Consider the following 25,598-nt stretch of genomic DNA (forward strand, 5'->3'; position numbering starts at 1 on the left):
GTTGGCGGGATTCTCGCAATGCGGTGTGCACATGATCAAAAGTGGAACGAAGTCTCGCTACCACAAGATAACGCACAATTTCATAAGACTCTTTACTGGCTGTTTGTGCTTTCTGTGGTGTACAGTACGTTTGTAAATGAATGTTATGCGCTCTTTTATCATCGTGGGAATTGATTATAGCTCAAAATAAATATTGAAGTTTTTTAAAGAATCCATATAACTTTATTTGTATGCCCGTATACTACCTTTATTGAATCAAATCCGTATAAAATACGGACATTCCGTATAGGTTGACATGTATGTTGTTTGTTTTTAAACAAGTCACCATGATAATGGGTCAGATTTTCACTTGTAGAACCTATGACATGTTTTTCATGTGTTTTGAAATTGCCAGTTTCTGACAGAAATTATTTTTATTCTGTGCACTTTGCAGTGTGGAAAGTCTTTCAAGAAACGATATACTTTCAAAATGCATCTGCTCACACATATTCAAAACTGTGGAAACAGCTTGTAAGTTGCCATACATGTGTTTATCCCCACTTCTTATTTTTCATACATTCTAGTTCAGTTTAAAATGAAGCCTATTCACAATCTAAACTATCATTTATTTCAATCAGATTTAAATGTGAGTTCTGTGAGGTCACTTGTAATGATAAGAAGCAACTTCTAAACCACCAACTGTCTCACACCAATGATAAGCCTTTCAAATGCGACTACTGCAAGTACTCCACAAGCAAAGAGGACTTCCTGGTGTCGCACATTGCTATCAAACACACTGGTGAGTGAGGCTGTACACTGACTAAAGTATCACATAGATGGTGATTGAGGCTACATCCACACGACAACGGCAACGAGATGTTATTTAAAAATATATCGCGTCCAAATGGGCAACGATCAGTAAAATATCAGGTCCATATGGCAACGCAACGCTTGCTGAAAATGATGCAATACACATGCCACACCTCTAGGGGCGCTGTAAGATGGTCCCTTCGGAGACACCAGAACAATAGAAGTAAGGACGCATGCGCATAAACTATTATGCGCGAGACTTCATATTAGCCACAAAGTCAGGAAAATCTGTTCGTAAAATTACATTATAATGACCAAATACAATGAAAAGTATTTTTCCAGTCTCACCTGTGAAAGGTAATCCCATGTGATCTCGTTTGGACGGCAAACCGGTTGGTACAGTTAAACGCAGCTAATCTTTATTCTCCGCTTTGACCTATCCAATATGGCGGTGAGGATGACGTATGATTCTACGCGGAAGGCGGCGTCTTTAATGGTCCGGAATAAATTGAATGCTACACGTTGATGGATTAATTTGTTGTTTCTCACCTGTGAAAGGTAATCCCATGTGATCTCGTTTGGACGGTAAACCTGTTGGTACAGTTAAACGCAGCACATGAATCTTTATTCTCCGCTTTGACCTATCCAATATGGCGGCGAGGATGACATATGATTCTACGCGGAAGGCGGTGTCTTTAATGGTCCGGAATAAATTGAATGCTACACGTTGATGGATTAATTTGCTCTTCTACGCCCTTTTTGAGGAATGTATTGTAGGACTTAAACCAACATCTGAAGAGGTGAGATCACTCCTTTTTTTTCCCTATTTTTGCTGGCGGGATTGACTCTGCCCTAAGGGCAGAGTCTCTCTCTCTCTCTCTCTCTCTCTCTCTCTCTCTCTCTCACTTTGCACCATTACACAATAAATATTCACAGTGAAAATATTTTGTAAGCGCGTTTCATGAACCAAGTTATAGGATTTGTTGACAACTCGCATCGAGTTCGTTACACTTCTACCCGGCGTGAAGCACTCAGTCATGTGGTTGTGACGTCATCGTAAACAAATCCGTTCTACTCATCCAGACGACTTCACAACGGCAACGTTGCCAGATCTTTCCACTCTGGAACCCGTTCTCAAAAAGATTGCATTTTGGGCACCCAAAACGCCGGTGCCATGTGGACGCCAGGCCTAAACGATAAGCAATTGTATCGGAGTCACCTGAATCCGTTGCCGTGTGGACAGGGCCTTAGTTTATATAGCTCTGCACTTAATACTCAAATTAATTTTGTACTCTTACAAGATTGAAACTTCATATTGTTTAAAATTCTTTTTTTCAGGATTCATCCATTTGCACTGCATTCAAAATATATGCCATATCTGAATGTAATTTAGTCTCTCTTAAATCAATTTATTGCCAGTTATTGCTGGGGGGGAAACTGTCCTGAAACTGAGGCGTATTCCACTTAATATACAACTATTTGCCAAGAAAAAATTAAGTTGACACAAAATATTGATTTGAATTAATTTTATAAACGGGTACCATGAACAGATTAGCATGGCCATGGGCCCCTACCTATACACGCAAATAGTACACAATCACTGCCTGTGCCCTCTCCAAGCACACAGAGTTTGCTCGCGCAGTAGCATAGGGTAACCCAAAACCACACAGCATGTTTTTACTTTTGAAATTATGTTCCTTAGTTTGACATTGAATGAATGAAATTACTGCCATTTTAAGTCTGTTTTGTTCTTTATATACAATGTACTGGACAGTATATACATCTTTAGGAGTCAAATACAAAAATACTTTACATGTTAAAAAATGATGATAAATATTATGTCCAATGGGCCCAAATTGGCTCCAGGACCTGGGGCACATGCACACTTTGCCTATGAGATAATCCGTCTATGCTGAGTACAAGCTTCTGCTTATAAAAATCCATCATAATTCATAGCAAATAAGAGAGATGCATACCAACATTCAGACAAGAATTCTGTGGTAATTTATTGGTATACGGTTTATTTCTACATTTGTTTTGTGGTAGTAGTTATTGCTGCATTCTGAAATGGAGAACACTGGACTCAATTTTTTATCTTGACAAACGTGAGCTACAAGGTTGGAAAAAACATGGACGCTGTCATGAAAGTGTGTGTTTTGTTCACAACAAGCTAGCATGAGATCATATGTTTATGATGGATTTCCATCCATCCATTTTGGCATATCACTACAGTGACGTAGCTGCTCTGATGGCTTCAGCCATCAGAGTCTTTAGGGGACATTACAGTAGTGGTTTCCCGTTGCCTTCTACTGGATTATTATAGACGTTTTCTCCTGTGAACCATTCACACTCACATTCATACCTATGGTCAATTTAGAGCCACCAATTAGCCTAACCTGTATATCTTTGGACTATGGGGGAAACCGGAGCACCCAGAGGAAACCCACACAGACACGGGGAGAACATGCAAACTCCACACCGAAAGGCCCTCGTCAACCGCTGGGCTCAAACCCAGAACCTTCTTGCTGAGAGGCGACAGTGCTAACCACTACACCACCATGCCACCTTTTATGATTATTCTTTTAAGTTCGTTTCTTAAGACACGTATTTTTAAGTATGTTACCTCGCTTGTTGACAGTTTCGGCGAACACTTCCGCCTTCTTCAAAACAGTCACCAGATGTCGAGTGGTGACGTGCCTTATCAGCTGATGTTACTCTATGGAGGCGTGAACGTCCCGCCCAATTTGACAGGTAGTCCACGCCTCCTGCTGTCAGGTCGCTAGCCCAGGACGGCGCTCCAGGTGTGTGACAGCGCATACGCTCCCTCATCCCGGTTCATCGTCCTCTGCGGCCGCTTACGTATCTCCACTGCCTCCAAAATCCAACACTGGTATCTATTCTCTTCAGCGCGAATGACTCTGGCCTCTTCCCAATTCATAATATGATTTTGTCGTTTGCAGTGGTCTGAAATGGCTGATTTTAAGTTTTCTTGGTTTGCTTTTTCTTTTTCGGATCTTGTGAGTCTTTTTGTTGTTTCTTTTTCACATTCTAATTGGTGTTCTTTCCTGCGAGTGTGGAAGCATCTGCCCGTTTCACCAATATAGACTTTATTGCATGAACGGCAAGGGATTTCATATATGACATTGCATTTATTGTCCAGTTGTATTTTATCTTTGGGGTGAACTAGCAGCTGTCGGAGGTTCTTATATGGCTTGACCGGGGTGTTGATGTGGTATTTCCTCATGGATCGTTGGATGCGTTCTGTAACTCCTTTTATGTATGGTAATGTGACAAAGCCCCGGTTTGTTTTTTCTGTGTTTTTTTCTTGTTTGTTTCTTTCCTTTTTTTGTGTCTGTGATTTTCCTGTCATTTACAGCACAGGACATAACAAAACTATTACATTTCATTTGCATTCGTCCGGTGCTGTTTCTATGGCTCGGGTTTCCAGATCCTCCATAAAAAAGTTGCATAGAGTGGCAGATAGCGGGTCCCCCATTGCAAATCCATCTTTTTGTCTGTAGATTGTACCTCTGTATTGGAAATATGTGGACGTGGAAATGAAATGTAATAGTTTTGTTATGTCCTGTGCTGTAAATGACAGGAAAATCACAGACACAAAAAAAGGAAAGAAACAAACAAACAAGAAAAAACACAGAAAAAACAAACCGGGGCTTTGTCACATTACCATACATAAAAGGAGTTACAGAACGCATCCAACGATCCATGAGGAAATACCACATCAACACCCCGGTCAAGCCATATAAGAACCTCCGACAGCTGCTAGTTCACCCCAAAGATAAAATACAACTGGACAATAAATGCAATGTCATATATGAAATCCCTTGCCGTTCATGCAATAAAGTCTATATTGGTGAAACGGGCAGATGCTTCCACACTCGCAGGAAAGAACACCAATTAGAATGTGAAAAAGAAACAACAAAAAGACTTACAAGATCCGAAAAAGAAAAAGCAAGCCAAGAAAACTTAAAATCAGCCATTTCAGACCACTGCAAACGACAAAATCATATTATGAATTGGGAAGAGGCCAGAGTCATTCGCGCTGAAGAGAACAGATACCAGCGTTGGATTTTGGAGGCAGTGGAGATACGTAAGCGGCCGCAGAGGACGATGAACCGGGATGAGGGAGCGTACGCGCTGTCACACACCTGGAGCGCCGTCCTGGGCTAGCGACCTGACAGCAGGAGGCGTGGACTACCTGTCAAATTGGGCGGGACGTTCACGCCTCCATAGAGTAACATCAGCTGATAAGGCACGTCACCACTCGACATCTGGTGACTGTTTTGAAGAAGGCGGAAGTGTTCGTCGAAACTGTCAACAAGCGAGGTAACATACTTAAAAATACGTGTCTTAAGAAACGAACTTAAAAGAATAGTTATAATTATCAGACATAATGAATTTTCACTACACACCTTTTATGATGTATTTACAGTCTCAAAATAACAAACTGCATGGTTACAGTTATAGATTTAACCAACCACCTAATGTGTCCATGTTGGTTGATCTAAAGTAAATGCTTTTATAAATTCATGTATAGAGAAATTTTTTTTCCCCTCCGTGCTCTCACGGAAGGCGGTCACATTCCTCTGCTCTGCTCTCCTCTCCCTTTTTTCCCTGCTTGTGCTTCTTTGTCTCGTCTTGTCTGTCTATAATTGAGAGACTATCTCTGCACTGCTCTCTAAACTAAAAAATCATGGAATTGATAAACTGGTCTCCTAACGAAATTGACACAGTTTCTTGACTAGAAGCCTGGGTTCGGGGGAACCCGCCTGTCCTGCCGGAACGTTTTTCTGTGGAGGACATTGAAGACATCTACCTATTCGGAACCATGATTACAGGACTTTTGCTGATTGGATTAGGCATTGCCCTGGTTTATCGAGGAAATCAGACAACGGTGACAGCTGTTCAAAGCCCCATAAAGCTGCCCGACATGATTGAAGCGGTGGGCAGAGCTGTCAGCACTCAGAACTTGAACCGCAACATGGATGACATCATGGAGAAGCTTTCGGCTTTGCAAAGGAAATGGATTGATTCGGAGACCAGAATAGACAGAGTGGTCGTGCAAAAGAATGCGTCTGCTCGCCCCAAGACCAAACAATCCCAATCTTATCTGCTTTTGGCTCCCTCAGACAGCACTGGCCTCGGCCAAGGCTGTTGCTGGGACAACATCTCCCCCTGAAGGTCACTGCTGTGAGACTCTCTCGTATTCCTTCCCCCACTTCCCGTAGTCGCCGCTTTTACCCCCAGTGTGACAAGCGGGTGCGTGACTAGTGCCATCATGGCTGCAGGAGCGGACGGCTGCTTGCTTGCGCTGGGTTACCGCTACCTCCCCCCTCCCCCCCTTTACCCCCCACCCCTGGACGCCCCCCCTCTCCCCCTCAAGTCCTGAGTTTTCATGTTGTAAAGGGTACTTGTGTTATTTTGTGCTTATGTGCTGAGGTGGTTTTTTTTTTTTTTTATGTTCCCATACTGTACTCCTCATCGGAGCATAGTGTGGGGGTTGCTTTTTTTTCTCCTCCCCTCTCCTCATGTTACTCTGTATTTTTCTTTTCATCCCTGTCTTCCTGTCTTGTCTGCTCCCCCTCTGTCAATCGTGTGTGTGTGTGTGTGTGTGTGTGTGTGTAAGGACAGATTGATGGTCAGTTTCGCTGGTACCTGTGACTAGTGATAATAAAGGTTTCATTCATTCATTCAAGTGATATTTCACTTCATGAGCAGACATGATGATTTGACGTCATGTGCTGAACTCAGGATCGAGGAGAAGTTCTAGACTTTTTAAACAGGAATTTTAAGTTGAGAGGCCATTTTCTTTGTTGTGGTGTGTGTGTGTGTGTGTTTTTTTTTGTTGTTGTTGTTTTTTATTATTTTTTAAATAGTCTGAGGTCAGAAATTCTGAGTTACAAGTTTTAGTCGAATGCAGCATACGGTATCTTACAAGATGCCACCACTGTGGTAGCAAGCTAATGTCACCGCCAATAGTCTGCAGCCACCATAATGCATATACAGTAGTTCAAAGAAAAATTAGATTCACACAATTGTCTGCTTATCCTAAACGTAGTTGATGAATCAAGACATGAGTCACCAATGTTCACTCATTTAGTTTGGCATTATTGCTGCAAAGGTAACATGGCTAGCAAGTAATGGAAGTGATTTCTGTAACAATCTAATGACACAGCTGTTGGTTTCTGGGTGATCCTCAGGAGAGAAGCCATTCTGCTGTGACATGTGCCACTTCATGACCAAGCACAAGAAGAACCTGCGGCTGCACATGCAGTGCCGTCACCCTGAAGCCTTTGAAAAGTGGTGTGAATCAAACCCTGAGGAACCAGTGAGAAGGCGCAGGAAGCCCTTCTTCACCCTTCAGCAGATAGAGGCACTCAAACAACAGCACGAGAACCAGACACTAGGGAACACCATCGTGAGTCCTCAAATAAACTCTGAGTAACGCTTACTGGTCACATTTTAAACTATTTTTATGTCGCCAATTTTGTATTATTAAAAAAAAATCAAGGCAGGGTAGTGTGTTGTGTTATCACACTGTAGTTGATTTATTTTCCAATAAGAACTATTTTAATAAAGAATTCCTTTTATACCACAGCAATTTGCCAACACTAACAATTTTTAAATTTATTTTAAGCAACACTTTTTTCTGTATCCATTTATAGTTCTATTAATATTGGGGCACATCTGTGAAACAAATTTGTTCCTGTTATCACTTTTTTTTTATAGCAACATACAATCTTTTTTTCTTTTGACGGTAATAATACAAAAATGCAGCTTGTCATATTACCAAGAAACTGCAAAGCTGTTCATCCTGAATAATTTCCCATGTTGAAAAATGACCTCAAGGAGGCTGTAGTTCATACCGGCCAAGACGCCCATAAAATTGTAAATATGATAGTTGGCGCCACCATCTTGACAACTTTTATGCACACCTACCTGGGGAACATTGTGTTTGAGTTTGATCAAAATCCGATCAGTCCTGTAGGAGGAGTAGCGATTTTTGTAAATTGTGGATGGACAATGACTACGGACAATGCGTGATTGGATAAGCTCATCTGGCCTGACCTGTGGCCAGATGAGCTAAAAACTGAATGGGTTAACCCTTTCAGGCACAAATCAACGTGGGTATAACCTGGGTTGGCCACTCGGTATGAAATGGGTGTGAGTGTTACAAAGTACTGGAGAGACACAGGCTATTCTTTCTAAAAATTGTTAACAGTAAAACTCCTAATGATGTGATTTATTAATTGATTAATAATAAACATCTCAGAAAATTTGACCATATCAGTTACACATTTCTAAAATCTGTTTGTGAGTGTCTGCCATACAAGTACCTATGTATGTTGTTTCTATAAAAAAATAGTACTTGAATGACCATTTGTACGAGTGCATTAATATAAAGTTGTGATTTGCCTTGCAGCTGACTACTGTTAGAGCTACTTTTATAGAAACTTAATCAACACAATATATTAATGGAGTGAATAAAATATGATAGATTTTGGTACTTAGTTTTTGAAATTGCATGTTAAAGATTTAGACGTATTCATCACACATCCTGATCATTCTTTCTCAGGTGACCATGGATCCTTTAACCCTTCAAACCATGGAGCCAATTGGGAATGCATCTGTGTCCCAAGATGCACTGGGAAACACCACCATCATCTACGAGCAAGGTCTGGATAGCATCTGATACTACACAAACTACATCTGAATTCTGAAAACATACCATATGTGTTTTGATAAGGAATTTTCGTTTTATATTAATCATTGTAGGCCAGTCATCAGATCTGTCTGCCCAGAACGCACTGGACCTGCTCCTGAACATGAGCAATGCACGAGAGTTAGTTGGAAAATCGCTCCAGGTAGTGTGGTCTGAAGGTTGCCTAATTATTTAAAATATGTAATGAGTAATTACACATTCAGAATCCTGGATAGAGCCAAATAGGCTCTTGCACAATCTGTTCAGGTAACTCTGTGTCTCATGTTTAACAATGCTCTTTTCAGGTAGCTGTGCTGAAATCGGATGGCAAGACACTGGAAGCGGGTTCTTGGATTGCAGCAGAGTCAGCAGGTCAAGACTCATCCCTGCAGCCACAGAACATAGTGACTTATGTGTCAGAGAATGGGGAAACCCTCGTGCAAGAGGCGCTGACTCAGGAAGAGGCAGCAGAAGGCGAACAGGAATTTGCACAGATTGCCATCAGCGCTTATGAGACCGCTCGAGAGTTTAGTGTGGTGGAACAGGCTGCTGATGAGATTCACAGCACTGCCACAGCTTATAGGTATTAACAATTGGCACCATCAGCATCACCAGCACTGTTAGATGTATGTGGAAGTAATAGTATGGAATATTTTCACATACTTTGAAAATGCACCTGTATACACTACTTTTTATATGTGGCCGCAGTGTGGAGGAGAGCTCAGCTGATAATCAGACTGTGGAGGTAAGCAGTGAGCCAATGTCTCTCCCTACACCACTGAAAGAACAGAAAGACAAGTTCTACTTGAGCTCAAGTTTGACTGATGGCGTGCTTCAGCAAGTAGAGGTCAGCATTACAACTCGGGTGTTTTTAAATAACCTTAAATAAAGATAATTCTGTAGGTCTTAGTTGAGAAGCAAATGCATGCAGTATAGCCATATATCGATAGTGTGTTTTATCATATACAGTGTTTTATTAAGTTGTTGAGATGTTGTCAAGGTGTACCTTGACATAGAGTTGTTATTATCATACCAGATGTTATTAAAAGACCTTATAATACCCATGGTATCTTTGAAAAGTGTATTGACGTTTTTTTGTTTTTTTTTAAAGCATGACACTAGAATGAGAATATTTAGTGTGAAGTTTGTGTTCTAGATTTAACTGCATAATTCTCATCTGTAGCTGAGTAGTGAAGCCCCAGGCTCTCCATCTCAGAGCTCAACTTCCCAGCCTCAGCAGCTCAACCCCAAACGCTTCTGTTGTCGGGTCTGCATGGAGACTTTTCACGGACGCTCCGACATGGAGAACCACAAGAGGGCACACCTGGACCCCAACACATTCAAATGTCCTGATTGTGAATTCACTGCTACATCATGGCCAGAGGTTAAGGTAGACAATGCTCTTAAAATATGAGTAATTTTTCAGGTTAAGTTTAGAGGTGGAGAAACTGACTTGATCCTTTTTTACAACAAACATGATGTACTGATTATTCTCTGTAGACTCATATGGCTATGCATGCCTACCTGCGGCCTCACAAATGCCCAAACTGCAGCTTTGCCTCCAAAAACAAGAAGGACCTGCGGCGCCACATGATGACACACACCAATGAGAAGCCTTTCTCATGTGAAGTTTGTGGACAGAGGTGAGAAACAGGACTTTACAATGATAGATATTTTTTGATTTAAGTAGATTTTCACTGGGTTCTCTGATTTCTTCCCACCTCCCAAACCATGTGAGTAGGTGGATTAGTTACTTTAAATTGCCCCTAGATGTGTGTGTGTGTGTGTGTGTGTGTGTGTGTGTGTGTGTGTGTGTGTGTGTGTGTATGGTGGCCTGTGATGGACAGGTGTCCCATCTGGAGTGTATTCCTGTCTCATGCCCAGTGTTCCTGGAATAGGCTCCAGAGCCACCGTGACAAGATAAAGTAATTACTGAAGATGAATGAAAGAATAAATAAATAATGACCAAGGCTTCATCCTGTACAGTTTTCCTCTATGCACTAAGAGCAAGACTGACACAGAGACTGGTTTATTAAGCATTTGTTGTGTTCCAAACTCCACCATGATGATGGATAAGTTCTGTACCAGGACTTGAAGGCTAGGCAGTTTGTCTGCTCAAGACCCCTAGCTGTACCTTATATCACTGTATAAGCAGCTGCAAATACTGAAAATTCACAAACTCAGCATATTTTTCAACCCCCACAAATGTGTGTGTGTGTATCGCTCAGGTTTAACCGGAATGGCCATCTGAAGTTCCACATGGAGAGGCTGCACACGCAGGACACTCCGCCTCGCAAGCCCAGATCCAGCAGCTCCCAACAGACCATAATAGTGAACAGTGATGAGGAGGCATTGGCTACACTGCAGAGTAAGTAAACCCAACACATCTAATGAGTCTGATTTCATTTTTTTTGTCTTAGATTTTTGTTTAAACTTGTCTGTCCACTCATTTTGTATGTTTGTGTGTGACAGCATTGCAGGCAGGTCAGACTGTGATTAGTCCTGAGCAGCTGCAGCAGGCTTTAGGACAGGAGCACATAATAGTGGCCCAGGAACAACCTCTCTCTGACCAGGTACAGCCCTACTTACAGTGTCTTGCAAAAGTATTAATCCCCCTTGGTGTTTGTCCTGTTTTGTTGCATTACAAGCTGGAATTAAAATGGATTTTTGGAGGGTTAGTACCATTTTGATTTACACAACATGCTTACCTCTTTAAAGGTGAAAGTGGTTGTTTTATTGTGACACAAACAACAATAATTAAGATGGGAGGGGGACAGAAATCTGGTGTGTGCATAGGTATTCACCCCTTTCGTATGAAACCCCTAAATAAGAGCTGGTTCAACCAGTTCACTTCATAAGTCACATAATTAGTTGATTAAGCTCCACCTGTGTGCAATCAAAGTGTCACATGATCTGTCACATGATGTCTGTATAAATCAATCTGTTCTGGAAGGACCCTGACTCTGCAACACTACTAAGCAAGCAACATACGAACCAAGGAGCACTCAAAACCGGTCAGAGACAAAGTTGTGAAGAAGTATAGATCAGAGTTGGGTTAAAAAAATACCCCAAACCTTGAATATCCCATGGAGCACCATTAAATCCATTATAGGAAAATGGAAAGGATATGGCACCACTACAAACCTGACAAGATAAGCCACCCACCAAAACTCACAGACTGGGCAAGGAGGGCATTAATCAGAGATGCAACAAAGACACCAAAGATAACACTGAAAGAGCTGCAAAGATCCACAGCGGAGGATGGGAGTATCTGTCCATCGGACCACTTTAAGCCGTACACTCCACAGAGTGGGGCTTTATGGAAGAGTGGCCAGAAAAAAGCCATTGCTTAAGAAAACATGTTTGGCGCTTACCCAACAGCATGTGGCAGACTCCCCAAACACATGAAAGAATAAAATTGAACTTTTTGGCCATCATGGGAAATGCCATGTGTGGTGCAAACCCAACACCCTGAGAACACCATTCCTACAGTGAAGCATGGTGGTGGCAGCATCATGCTGTGCGGATATTTTTCATCTGCAGGGACAGGAAAGCTGGTCAGGACTGAAGGAAAGATGGATGGCACTAAATACAGGGCAATTCTGCAGGAAAACCTATTTGAGTCAGCCAGAGGTTTGAGACTAGGACGAAAGTTCACGTTCCAACAGGACAATGACCCTAAACACATTGCAAAAGCTACACTAGAGTTGTTTAAAGGGAAACATTTAAATGTCTTGGAATGGCCTAATCAAAGACCCCAATCCAATTGAGAATCTGTGGCATAACAAAGATTGCTGTACACCAACGCAACCCATCTAACTTGAAGGAGTTGGAGCAGTTTTGCCTTGAGAAATGGGCAAAAATCCCAGTGGCAAGATGTGCTAAGCTAATAGAGACATACCCCAAGAGACTTGCAGCTGTAATTGCAGCAAAAGGTGGCACTACAGAGTATTAACCTGGGGGGAGGTTTAGGTTCATTTAGGGGTTTCATACGAAAGGGGGTAAATACCTATGCACAGTGAAGATTTCTGTTTTTTCATCTTAATTATTGTTTGTGTCACAATAAAACAACAATTTTCAACTTTAAAGCTGTAGGCATTTTGTATAAATCAAATGGTGCTAACCGTCCAGAAATCTATTTTAATTCCAGCTTGTAATGCAACAAAACAGGACAAACACCAAGGGGGATGAATACTTTTGCAAGACACTGTATAGTACTGTTACAGTGATAGTGCTCATTTATAGAAAAAGGCCATTATTCCTAATTATTTATTATTATTAATAAATTAATTTCTTGTCAGGAGGATGCTGCATATATTCAGCAGATAACTACAGTAGATGGCCAGACAGTGCAACACTTAATGACGGCGGATAATCAGGTGACAGAGGTGAATGTTCTCTTATCATTTTGATGCTGTATATTTAAAAGAATATGGTAATGCCTCAACCTGATTTTTATGGCTTTTGCGACCGTACGTATGAACTATGTACGTGTACCACTGCAGGAAACCCGACCGTAAGTGCAAGGCAACATGAAATTTGTGTCTTTATTTACATAAAATAGGTAGGTTTTTATCCAGTGCTTATTTTTAATTTGCTTTTTTAAAAATGTGGAATTATTTGTTAACACTGTAGCAGCCCGGCGGCACGGTGGTGTAGTGGTTAGCACTGTCGCCTCACAGCAAGAAGGTCCTGGGTTCGAGCCCCGGGGCTGGCGAGGGCCTTTCTGTGTGGAGTTTGCATGTTCTCCCCGTGTCCGCGTGGGTTTCCTCCGGGTGCTCCGGTTTCCCCCACAGTCCAAAGACATGCAGGTTAGGTTAACTGGTGACTCTAAATTGACCGTAGGTGTGAATGTGAGTGTGAATGGTTGTCTGTGTCTATGTGTCAGCCCTGTGATGACCTGGCGACTTGTCCAGGGTGTACCCCGCCTTTCGCCTGTAGTCAGCTGGGATAGGCTCCAGCTTGCCTGCGACCCTGTAGAAGGATAAAGCGGCTAGAGATAATGAGATGAGATGAGACTGTAGCAGCCCTTGGCATTAAGAACAACAACAGAGAGTCTCTGATGGGTGTATGTGGGTTTTATTCCTCTTGAACGAGTATAGCATCAAACATCGAGCACCGTGGAAACTAAGGAAAACAAAGCAAAAATAATTAACATACTAACCCCATTTCCAAAAAAGTTGGGATATTGTCAAAAAAGCAATAAAAATAAAAATCTGTCTTGTCTCGTCTTCATCCGCTTATCTGCGACCAGGTCGCAGAGGCAGCAGTCTGAACATGGAAGCCCAAACTTCCCTTTCCCTGGACACCTCGGCCAGCTCCTCGGGAAGAACACCGAGGCGTTCCCAGGCCAGCCAAGAGACATAGTCCCTCCAGTGTGTCCTGGGTCTTCCCCGGGGCCTCCTCCCAGGGGGACATGCCTGGAACACCTCCCCAGGGAGGCGTCCAGGAGGCATCCGAAAGAGATGCCCAAGCCACCTCAGCTGATTCCTCTCAATGTGGAGGAGCAGCGGCTCTACTCCGAGCTCCTTCTGAGTGACTGTGCTTCTCACCCTATCTCTAAGGTAGCGCCCAGCCACCCTGCGAAGGAAACTCATTTCGGCCGCTTGTATCCGCGATCTTGTTCTTTCGGTCATTACCCAAAGCTCATGACCATAGGTGAGAGTTGGAACGTAGATCGACCGGTAAATCGAGAGCTTCACCTTTTGGCTCAGCTTCTTCTTCACCACGATGGACCGGTAAAGTGACCACATCACTGTGGAGGCAGCACCGATCCGCCTGGTGATTTCACGCTCTATCCTTCCCTCACTCGTGAACAAGATCCCGAGATACTTAAACTCCTCCACTTGAGGCAGGACTTCTCCACCAACCTGGAGAGGGCAAGCCACCCTTTTCCGGTCGAGAACCATGGCCTCGGACTTGGAGGTGCTGATTCTCATCCCAGCTGCTTCACACTCGACTGCAAACCGCCCCAGTGCATGCTGAAGGTCCTGGTTTGAAGAAGCCAACAGGACAACATCATCTGCAAAAAGCAGAGATGAAATCCTATGGTTCCCAAACATGATTCCTTCCGACCCCTGGCTGCACCTAGAAATTCTGTCCATAAAAATTATGAACAGAACTGGTGACAAAGGGCAGCCCTACCGGAGTCCAACATGCACTGGGAACAGGTCTGACTTACTGCTGTCAATGCAAACCAGACTCCTGCTCTGTTCGTACAGGGACCGGACAGGCCTTAGCAAAGAGCCCCGAACCCCATACTCCCGAAGCACCCCCCACAGAATACCATGAGGGACACAGTCGAATGCCTTCTCAAGGTCCACAAAGCACATGTGGACTGGTTGGGCAAACTCCTATGAACCCTCGAGCACCCTATGAAGGGTATAGAGCTGGTCAAGTGTTCCACGACCAAGACAAAAACCGCATTGTTCCTCCTGGATCCGAGGTTCGACTATTGGCCGAATTCTCCTCTCCAGTACCCTGGAGTAAACCTTCCTGGGGAGGCTGAGAAGTGTGATTTTCCCTATAATTGGAGCACACTCTCCGGTCCCCTTTCTTAAAAAGAGGGACCACCACCTCGGTCTGCCACTCCAGAGGCACTGTCCCCGACCGCCACGCGATGTTGCAGAGGTGTGTCAGCCAAGACAGCCCCACAACATCCAGAGACTTGAGATACTCAGGGCGGATCTCATCCACCCCTGGTGCCTTGCCACCGAGGAGCTTTGCAGACCACCTCAGTGACTTCAGCTTGGGTAATGGATGAGTCCACCTCTGAGTCATCAGCCTCTGCTTCCTCAATGGAAGACGTGACTGTGGGATTGAGGAGATCCTCGAAGTATTCCTTCCACCGCCCAACAATGTCCCCAGTCGAGGTCAACAGCTCCCCACCCACACAGTAAACAGTGTTGGCAGAGTACTGCTTCCCCCTCCTAAGGTGCTGGACGGTTTGCCAGAATTTCTTCGAGGCTGACTGTGATTTTGTTAATTCATATTACCCTTTATTTAACTGACAAAAATCAAGCGTAGCGTAGTTCTGGCAAGCCACGAAGTCAAACTCGGCCCTCAGTCTCATCTACATCAACTGACTACAGCTGATCTCAAGCCAGCCCACATCAGCTGTCAGTTCAGCTGATTCCCTTCTATGCATTCTGTTGGCAAATATCTCATAGAGCACCTTATTTAAGCTGCTTTAACCTGCCTACCTTTTGCTAATCAGCGGTTTGCTGATGCATGGCCAAAAGAAATGTCATCCTCGTCAGCTGACACTTCTTCCACTGCTCTAAAGCCTCGGTCACAACCGGCCGTACGTGCTCCTACGGCCGGTCTACGTGCAAAAAACGCAAGAAACGCACGGAGGGCGCGCGTGAAACGCATGGAGGGCGTGCATGTGACTTGCTGATTTTCGAGCCGTAGACTGGCCGCAGACCGGCCACAGAGGTTCTTTGTCATGTCAAACAAACTCTACGGGCGCTTACGTTTTTTTCAGGTTGCAAGACAAACTTATGGCCAATGTGCATCTTTCTCCACGAACAAAAAAAAACGCAGCGATTTGGGAAACGCCAAAAATCGCACGGCCAAAAAATCATACGTCCGGTTGTGACCTAGGCTTAATGGAATCTACCCAATCGTGAAGCTTGTCTTTTGTGGGGTAAACCCTGGTCAAGAAGCAAATCCTATTTTTCTGACATTAATTGTTGAATGATTTTAATTGTTAAATAATTAAATCATGAGCAAAGGCGCTCCTCAGTTCCGTTATTTATAGATTCCTGACACGCCTCACATGGTCCTCTGCGTTGGACAGTTTCATTGTTTTGAATAGCCTATATTCCAGGCTTAGACAACTATGGCCAATTCTTGTCCCACTTTGAATTTCAGAATTTTGCCAATTGTGCCTGGAGGCAGTGCCATCTTGCTTGCCTAGTTCATTCAAACTGCGGTAGATTAGACAATGTTATTGCGTTGCTGCTCAGGCTCTCTGTATAAATTTACTAGCTATATTATCCCAATAGCAATCTGTGAAGCTTCAACTCACCTTCCTGTATTTCATCTTGATTTAACTTGCTTCCTACTTAGTAGTTCAGTGAGCTCCTCCTGCTGGCTCTTCCAGGAAAGCATGGAAGGCCAGGGAGACCTGCCTGCCGTGGTGGTTTGGGGGGTTTTGCTGTGGCTCTCCCTGCTTTAGCCTTTTTCCATGTAGGCACATAGTAGGGCAGGAAGATGTGAGCTCCCTGCCCCAAGGCTTTCCACATATGCACGTGGAAAGGCAGGGAGGTCCCAGAACAGAGCCACCTGCCAAATACAATTTGTTGCAAAAGTATTGCAATGTAAATAATGTTCCTTGACGAAAGTGGTTCTGATAGAAGTACAAAGAAAATACTTTTTCAGTAGTTTTACTCACCAACTTGATTTGTATTTTGTAAATATAAATTAAGTTATAATTTAATGCATTACATTACAGGCATTTAGCAGACGCTCTTATCCAGAGCGACATACAACATACCCAGACGTACAACATACTGCAGCCTGGGGAGCAGTTGGGGGATAGGTGCCTTGCTCAAGGGCACTTCAGCCATTCCTACTGGTCCAGGGAATCGAATCAGTGACCTTTAGGTCCCAAAGCTGCTTTTCTAACCATAAGGCCATGGCTTCCCCATAGCCTAATGGTTAGGGAAGTAGCTTTGGGACTTAAAGGTCACCAGTTTGATTCCCTGGACCAGCAGGGACAGCTGAAGTGCCGTAATGCCTGCAACACGCTTTAAAAAAAAAAAAAGTTGGCACAGAGGGGAAAATTAAGACTGAAAAATTTATAGGAGATTCAAGTAGCACCATTTTGGAAGATTCCACAAAAAGCAGGTTGTGAACGCTTCCCTGATGTGGGTGGAGTACAGAAGTACGGCAGGCAGTTGCTAGTGCTCAAACACATGCTTATTGGTTGCTTTTCAGCACAGAAATGGGCACTCTAATGCCGCTTTTCCACTACAAACGCGGCTGAGTCGGGCTGAGCCGTGCCGTGCTGAGTCGGGCTGAGTGGGGCTGTTGGAGTTGCATTTCGACTACAACCGCGCTGAACCGTGCTGGCTGGAAGTGGGTGGACACATTGGGTGGAGTTAGCGAAAGTGGGTGGACGTCAGGTGATGTCGTTAAGCAGCGCAAACAGTGACATCAGTGAGCTTTTAAGTGGTAGTCTCACAACCCGAATAGTAAACAATAAACATGGAGGACGTGGAGTCGTTAGTGTTGCTGGTCTTGGTGCTGTGGCTTGTTGTCACCGACAACGCGGACAGATACTGGCAAGAGCGTATAGATGAGGCGAGGCGCATAAGGCTTCAGAAATTCTCGTAATTCGTAATTCTTCTCCTTCCGGGTTTGCGGTGTTTACAGATCCCAGCGCGCTCGCGGGGCGTGTGTGGGCATGTGAGGACACTCCTCCTCACCAATCAGTGCACAGGGGAGTGTCTGCTCACGCCCCCAGCCTCACTCGGCACGGCTTGGCTCGCTTCAGCCCCACTCCAAAACGGTGCGAGTTTTAGGGGCTAAGCAGGGCTGAAACGAGCTGAGTCGTGCTGGTTTTTGGTAGTCGAAACGCGAGCCGTATCGGGCTGAAGTGAGCTGAAGCGAGCTGAAGTGAGCTGAAAAAGGGTAGTGGAAAAGGGCCATAAGACACAGACACACACCCAGTCATCCAGCCACCACTCCTCTGCTCTCCTACTCCTTTTATACTCCCTAATCACTGCAAGAGACAAACCACACACACACACACACACACACACACACACACGTTAATTGATGACAGGTGTAGCGATTTGGCCATTCACCTTCTCTGACTCCATCCTCCATTCACAAGCTGACGCTCAGCCACGCCCCCGCTGCCACATACCCCCGGGAGCTGTCCGGCATGTAGCAGACTCCCCCCCCCCCCCCCCCCCCCCCCCCCCCCCCCGAATAGGACAGGAAGTCCACCACCACCATCTGCTCCCCCAGCCTGTGGACCACCTTGAATTTGAACAGCTGGAGGGCGAGATATCAATGGGTGATCCATGCATTGGCATCCTTCATGTGGTGGAGCCACTGGAGGGGCTCATGGGCTGAACAGAGGGTGAAAAGGCATCCCAGCAGGTAGTACGAAGGGTGAGGACCGCCCACTTGATAGCCAGGCACTCCTTCTCGATCATGCTGTATTTACTTTCACGCATCGACAGCTTGCAGCTAACGTACAGCACAGGTTGTTTCTTACCCTCCACCTTCTGGGATAGAACGGCCCTCAGCCCCCTGTCCGATGCATCTGTCTTGTAAAATAAAGGGGAGAGAGAAGTCAGGGGAGTGTAAAAGTGGCCCTCCACACAGTGCAGCTTTTACCTTAGAGAAAGCCTGTTGGTATTGCGCCGTCTACTGGACTGAATCTGGTGCTCCCTTTTTTAGTGAGATCAGTCAGTGGGCTGGTGACGTCTGAATAATTAGGTATGAACCTACAATAGTAGCCAGCCAGCCCCAGGAATTGTCTCACCCCCTTTTTGGTCTTGGGCCTTGGGCAGGCCACAATCGCTGCAGTCTTGTTAATTTGGGGACGCACCTGCCCATGACCCAAGCGGAAACCCAGTTACCGTACTTCCACCCACCCAATTGCACACTTTTTCGGGTTAGCTGTGAGACCCGCGCACCTCAGCAACTTTAGGATGGCCCTAAGGTGTTCTAGGTGCTGTGGTCATCGTTGCTATAGATAATGATGTCATCAAGGTACACGGCCCGCATAGGTGGCACGTGAGGGAGGAGAATCCTGTTCATGAGCCGCTGGAACGTTGCGGGAGCCCCAAATAACCCAAAAGGAAGCATGACGAATTGGTGTAACCCAAACGGTGTGGAAAAGGCCATTTTCTCTTGGGATAGAGGAGTCAAGGGGATCTGCCAAATATCCCTTCGTTAGATCCAGTGTCGAGTAAAAATGAGCAGCGCCTAATCGATCGAGCAACTCATCAATGTGAGGCATTGGGTATGCATTGAATTTAGACACCGCATTGACCCTTCTATAGTCCACACAGAACCAAACCAGCCCATCGGTCTTGGGAACCAGGACCACCGGGCTGCTCCAGTCACTGTGGGACTCCTCGATTAGGCCCATTTCAAGCATGACTTTGAGTTCATCCCAGACCACCTTTTTTTTGTGTGTGTGTGTGTGTGTATGTATTTGGGCAAGCAGTAAGGGTGGCTCCGCACCCCTGCACACCCCCCCCGGGGGGCGTCTCAATGTGGTGTTCTATGAGGTGGGTGCGGCCGGGCAGGGGTGAGAATACGTCAGAAAATTCCCTCTGCAACTGGGCCACCTCCGTGAATTGGGCCGGTGAGAGGTGGTCTCCACAAGGGAGTGGAGTGGCTGGAGATGTTTTTTTTTTTTTTTTGTACCTCCGCCTCCAGTTCCACCTTCTCTGGGACTACCGACACCAATGCCACGGGGACCACCTCATTCCAACGTTTTAACAAATTGAGGTGGTAAATTTGCAATGCCCCACCCCTGTCCATTTGCCTCAACTCACCTCATAGTCGATGTCCCCGACTCGCCATGTAACCTCAAAGGGCCCTTGCCACTTGGCGATTAATTTTGGAGCTAGATGTGGGCAATAGAATGGGCACTTTGTCTCCCAGTGTGAACTCTCTAAGGCGCGTGCCCCTGTCATACAGTCGGACTTGACATTCTTGTGCCTGCCGCAAATTCTCCTGGGTTAAGTGAGTGAGTGTGTGGAGTTTTGCACGCAGCTCGAGAATGTATTGAATTTCGTTCTTGCTAGGCGAATGTCCCTCTTCTCAATTTTCACATAGCATTTCCAAAATGCCGTGCGGTTTACCCCATGTAATAACTCGAATGGTGAAAAACCTCTGGAGGCCCGCGGGACCTCTCGAACTGCAAATAACAGGGGCTCAAGCCATTTATCCCAATTACACACATCCTCACTTAGGAATTGCTGAATTAAGTTTTTGAGTGTTTGATTAAACCATTCCACTAAGCCATCCATTTGTGGGTGATAGACACTGGTGCGGATAGGCTGAATTCCCAATAACCCATACAGTTTATGCGGTGTGCGTGATATAAATGTAATGCCTTGGTCTGTCAGGATTTCTTTCGGAATCCCAACCCGGGAGATAATACGGAAGAGCACTTCCACAATACTGCGTGCTGAGATATTGCAGAGAGGCACCACTTCCGGATATCGCATTGCATAGTCCACCAGAACTAAAATAAAGCGATATCCCCGCGTTGACCAATCTAATGGCCCGACGAGATCCATCCCAATTCTTTCAAAAGGGGTATCGATTAGAGGGAGAGGGTGCAAAGATGCTTTTGGAATGGCTGCGGGATTTACTAATTGGTATTCACGGCACGCCGCACACCACCAATGGACATCCCTGCAAATCCCTGGCCAATACAGCCAGGCCATTATTCGGGCTAGTGTTTTATCCTGCTCTAAATGTCCGGCCATGGGATTAAAGTGAGCTGCATGGAATATGAGTTCCCTATGGCTCTTTGGGATTAATAACTGAGTTATTTGTTCACCAGTTTGAGTGTCCTGCGTCACTCAGTATAACCTATCCTTAATAATGGCGAAATAAGGGAAGGCCGGTGTCATGCTCGACTGGAGAATTTGACCATCGATTCCTCTCCCTTGGTCAAATGCATACCGCAGAGTCTTGTCTTGCGACTGCTCTAACAGGAAATCCTCAAGGGAATCCCCAAGAGAGGGTGGAGGGGCGGGCTGCTCCTCACTCTGCTTATCGTCCTGACATGGTACTGACAGACGGCTCTGTGACCACTTCCCCAGCCAATGCCAGACCGGGATCTTCCTGAGACGCATTATTGCAGGACCCACTTCTTACTATGTGTTCCATTAATTCTTTAAACCCTGGCCAATCAGTCCCCAAAATCAGCAAGTGGGTGAGACAAGGATTAACCGCTGCCTTTACTCTATGCTTTTCTCCCCGAAATAGAATGTGGATGGACACTAAAGGGTAGTTGTGAACATCCCCATGATCCCCATGCACACACAATACCTTCACCACTTTTGCTGTCCCCAATGCCTCACCTTGCACCAGGCTTTGGTGGATTGAGGTCTGGTTACAGCCAGAATCCACCAAGGCCTGATACGCATCTCCTTGTACACTTACCGGTATACGATATGCCCCGGTCCGATCAAAGGTGGTTTCTGGCATGTCAGGGACCCAGCCCACTGTTCCCACCTCCATCGCGGAGCACTGACTTTGGAGATGTCCCGGCTCCCCGCAGCGCCAGCACACTGGCCCAGGCTCTCTCTCTGCACTGGTGTTATGGACGTCACTCACCTGGGGGGGGAGAAGACACAGGCACGGAAGGGGGAAACGGGAGGACACCATGGATGCATTGGGCCGGCCTCCGCGATGGGGGAACAGAGCGAGGACGGGAAGCAGAGGAAGAGAGAGAGGAAAGAGGAGAACAGGAAGTATGTCTTCCTGCCATTGGAACCGCCATCATGTGGTCCTCTGCCAGCTCAATGGCTTGTTCCAGCGATGCCGGGTGATGACACTGGACCCACTCCACTATTCCTTCCAGAAGTCACACGATGAACTGCTCCAGTGTCACCAGGTCAATAATTCCCTCGGCGTCGCGGTTGTCCGCCCTTAGCCACCGCCGGCAGGTGTCCCAGAGTTGTTGGCCAAACTCCTCCAACCTCAGCACGTGGAAGTGCTGATGCTGTTCTTCTGGGGAGCAGCCGACTCGCTAGAGAATGGCTTGCTTTAAGTTGGCGTATATGAGCCTGCTGTCAGTGGGGAGCTGCAGCACGGTGAGCTGTGCCTCATCGTTCAGCAGGGGAAGTAGGCACGCTGTGCGCTGCATGCCTGGCCACCCCCACACTTCGTCTGCTTGCTCGAAGAGCGCGAGGAAGGCTTCCGCATCATCATGCGGACCCATCTTCGTTAGGGTGAGGTGGGGAGGGTCCGCTGCAGTGGCAGTTGAGGACCCCGCCAACGCAAGCAGGTGTTGGAATGCCTGGCGGTCTTCTTGCTGGGCCAGCATCAAGGCCTTGAAGCTTTGTTCCTGCTCCTTTCGGAGGGCAATCAGCGCTTGATGTTGGTTCTGCTGGGCTGTGGCAAGGGCATGAACGAGGTCCTTGAATGGCAAGGACTCTGTGGATGGGCTCCCTTCTGCAATCCCGGGTTTCAGCATCACTGTAAAAGCTTCCCTGACGTGGGTGGAGTACAAAAGTACAGCAGGCGGTTGCTAGTGCTCAAACACATGGTTGCTTTTCAGCACAGAAATGGGCACTCTAAGACACGAACACACACAAACCCAGTCGTGTTCTGGTCCCGACCTCCACTCCTCTGCTCTCCTACTCCGTTTATACTCCATCACTGCAAGAGACACACACACACACATTAATTGATGACAGGTGTAGTGACTATTCCACTCACCTTCCCTGACTCCACCCTCCATTCACAAACCGACGCTCAGCCATGCCCCCACTGCCATACAGGTTAATTGGTATCATGATTGGGTATAAAAGGAGCATGCACCAAAGCCTCAGTCTTTGCAAGCAAGGATGGGTTGTGGCTCACCCCTTTGTGCAAAAATTCATGAGACAATTGTTAGTCAATTCAAAAAGAAAACTTCTCAATGCAAGATTACAGAGAATTTAGGTCTTTCAAAATCTACAGAACATAATATTGTGAAAAGATTCAGGGAATTTGGAGACGTCTTGGTGTGTAAAGGGCAAGGTCTGAAACCACTGTTGAATGTGTGTGACCTTAAAGCCCTCAGGTGGCACTGCCTGAGAAACCATCATGCTAATGTGACAAATATAGCTACATGGGCTTGAGAGTACTTGGGAAAACTGTTGTCACTTAACACAGTCCGTCACTACATTACATTACAGGCATTTAGCATATGTTCTTATCCAGAGCGATGTACAACAGGACCCTGATACACCCCACCCAGGGAGTAATTGAGGGTTAGGTGTCTTGCTCAAGGGTACTTCATCCAATCCTACTGGTCCAGGGAATCGAACTGGCAACTTTTTGGTCTTAAAGTTACTTCTTTAACCTCTAGGCCATGGCTTCCTCTAGAAGCCAGCTACATTCAAAAATGCAACCTGAAACTGTATTACGCAAGGAGGAAGCCATTCATCAATTCTATGCAGAAATGCTGCAGATTTCTCTGGGCCCAAATTCATCTCAGATGGACTGAAAAACAGTGGGAAAGTGTGGTGTGGTCAGAGGAGTCCACATTTCCGCTTGTTTTCGAGCAAAATGGACATTGAGTTCACAGTGTTAAACGTGAACACAACCATCCAGTTTATTATCAGAGAAAGGTGCAAAAGCCAGCATCTGTGATGGTATGGGGATGCATTAATGACCACGACATGGGTGAGTGGCATATGTGTGTGAAGGTACCATTGATATATTGGAATTTTAGAGAGACATATTCATCAAGGCAATGTCTCTTCACAGGAAGTCCATGCTTATTTCAACAGGACAATGCCAGGCTTCATTCTGCGTGTGCTACAACAGTGTGACTTCATAAACAGAGTGTGTGTGCTTGACTGGCCTGCTGTCAGTCCAGATCTGTCTCCTACTGAGAATGTATGGTGCATTATGAAGAGGAGAATCAGACAACAGCAACCACAGACTGTTGAGCAGCCAAAGTCTTGTATCAAACAAGAACAGCCAAAAATTCCAATTTCAAAACTGCAACAATTAGCATCCTCAGTTCCTATATGATTAAAAAGTGATAGTTAAGGAAAGGTGACGTAAACCAATGGTAATAATGCCTCTGTCCCAACTTTTTTGAGTGTGTTCTAGGCATCAGTTTCTAACTTCATTTTTATTAACAAAATACAAATCATAGATTTTTGTTTTTATTGCATTTGGGAAAATATAACTTCTCTGGGAGTGGCTTAGTAACACTGTTGTAAACAAATACAAAATTTTGCAGAGTAATGTTCACAGACTGGTTTGAACGTTACACACCTTGCTTCTCTCAACCAAGGGTGTAAACCTCTGCAGGTTAGCCAAACGTGCACCATTAACCCCTGCGCTTAAAGTCTCATGCTAAACCACAATTCAAACAATGCACCGAACACGAAAAAAATGCACAATAAAGAACGCACACAAACTTTACATTGTACATGAATGATATATCAGGATAATGGAGAGCAATGCTTTATAACCTACCCTGCTAAACCTCTGACTGAAGCACATGGTAAATATAAACACAGCAGCAAGCGTCTGTAACATAACAAATACAGCTTCCTGGGCTGACAACTCCTTCCAGAACATGAATAATGAGTGATGGCTCTGGCTGCCACTTACAAACACATTTTACACTCATTGGGAGCTCTGCTGTTAGGCAGTGTCTATATATCATAAAGTTGTTGTGTGTGTGTGTGTGTGTGTGTGTGTGTATATATATAAGTAGTCTATGATGTCTCCTGTACCTTGGTGATGGTTAACAGAACCCATAAGAAAGAACAGACAAAATTATTGTAGCAGGTCTTTTGTACACTAATAAAAAAAGGAAGTAAGACAAATGAAAAAGCTGTTTCTTTGCTCTAAAATGTTGGCTGAGAGAGAAGAATGACATTTTTACTACAGAGGTAATATACTATTATACCTAAGTCACCATGGATCACTGATTTTTATCATAGGACTCTGAGAAGTTATTAAAGAAAGTATAACTTGAAAACAGAGGGATAAATGGACAGTACTTCAACAACATAGACTCTTTGTCCTATATTTCATTCCTATTCAGTTTTGCATTATTTAAAAGTGAATTTAACATGAAATAAAACTTTCAAGAAATTCACAATTGAAAGACAAACTGCCAGTGTTGAATGTTAGATACAAGAGAATGGGAGAACAAGAGAACATCTTGATTAAATTGACTAAAATAATCTTTTAACAGATGGCCTCATCAGTGAGCAAAAATGCTTATCTATCTATCTATCTATCTATCTATCTATCTATCTATCTATCTATCTATCTATCTATCTATCTATCTATCTATCTATCTATCTATCTATCTATCTATCTATCTATCTATCTATCTATCTATCTATCGATTGAAGCCTGA

At 44.9% G+C, this 25,598-nt stretch overlaps 1 protein-coding gene across 3 annotated transcripts in view; it reads left to right on the top strand.

The window, feature by feature from the left end:
- The window catches only part of znf335 (zinc finger protein 335), a 45,212-nt gene that overhangs the window by 14,520 nt on the left and 5,094 nt on the right, over positions 1-25,598 (top strand). For all 3 annotated transcript variants that reach the window (XM_060932008.1, XM_060932007.1, XM_060932009.1), the window contains 12 exons: positions 434-510; positions 618-778; positions 7,008-7,225; positions 8,384-8,483; positions 8,584-8,672; positions 8,815-9,092; positions 9,218-9,356; positions 9,693-9,899; positions 10,010-10,152; positions 10,738-10,877; positions 10,982-11,082; positions 12,811-12,897. In XM_060932008.1, the coding sequence (XP_060787991.1) occupies positions 434-510; positions 618-778; positions 7,008-7,225; positions 8,384-8,483; positions 8,584-8,672; positions 8,815-9,092; positions 9,218-9,356; positions 9,693-9,899; positions 10,010-10,152; positions 10,738-10,877; positions 10,982-11,082; positions 12,811-12,897 (1,740 nt within the window). The remainder of the gene's footprint in view (positions 1-433; positions 511-617; positions 779-7,007; positions 7,226-8,383; positions 8,484-8,583; positions 8,673-8,814; positions 9,093-9,217; positions 9,357-9,692; positions 9,900-10,009; positions 10,153-10,737; positions 10,878-10,981; positions 11,083-12,810; positions 12,898-25,598) is intronic.

Source organism: Neoarius graeffei, chromosome 10 (assembly GCF_027579695.1).
Source record: "Neoarius graeffei isolate fNeoGra1 chromosome 10, fNeoGra1.pri, whole genome shotgun sequence".
In the NCBI taxonomy this organism is placed as follows: domain Eukaryota; kingdom Metazoa; phylum Chordata; class Actinopteri; order Siluriformes; family Ariidae; genus Neoarius; species Neoarius graeffei.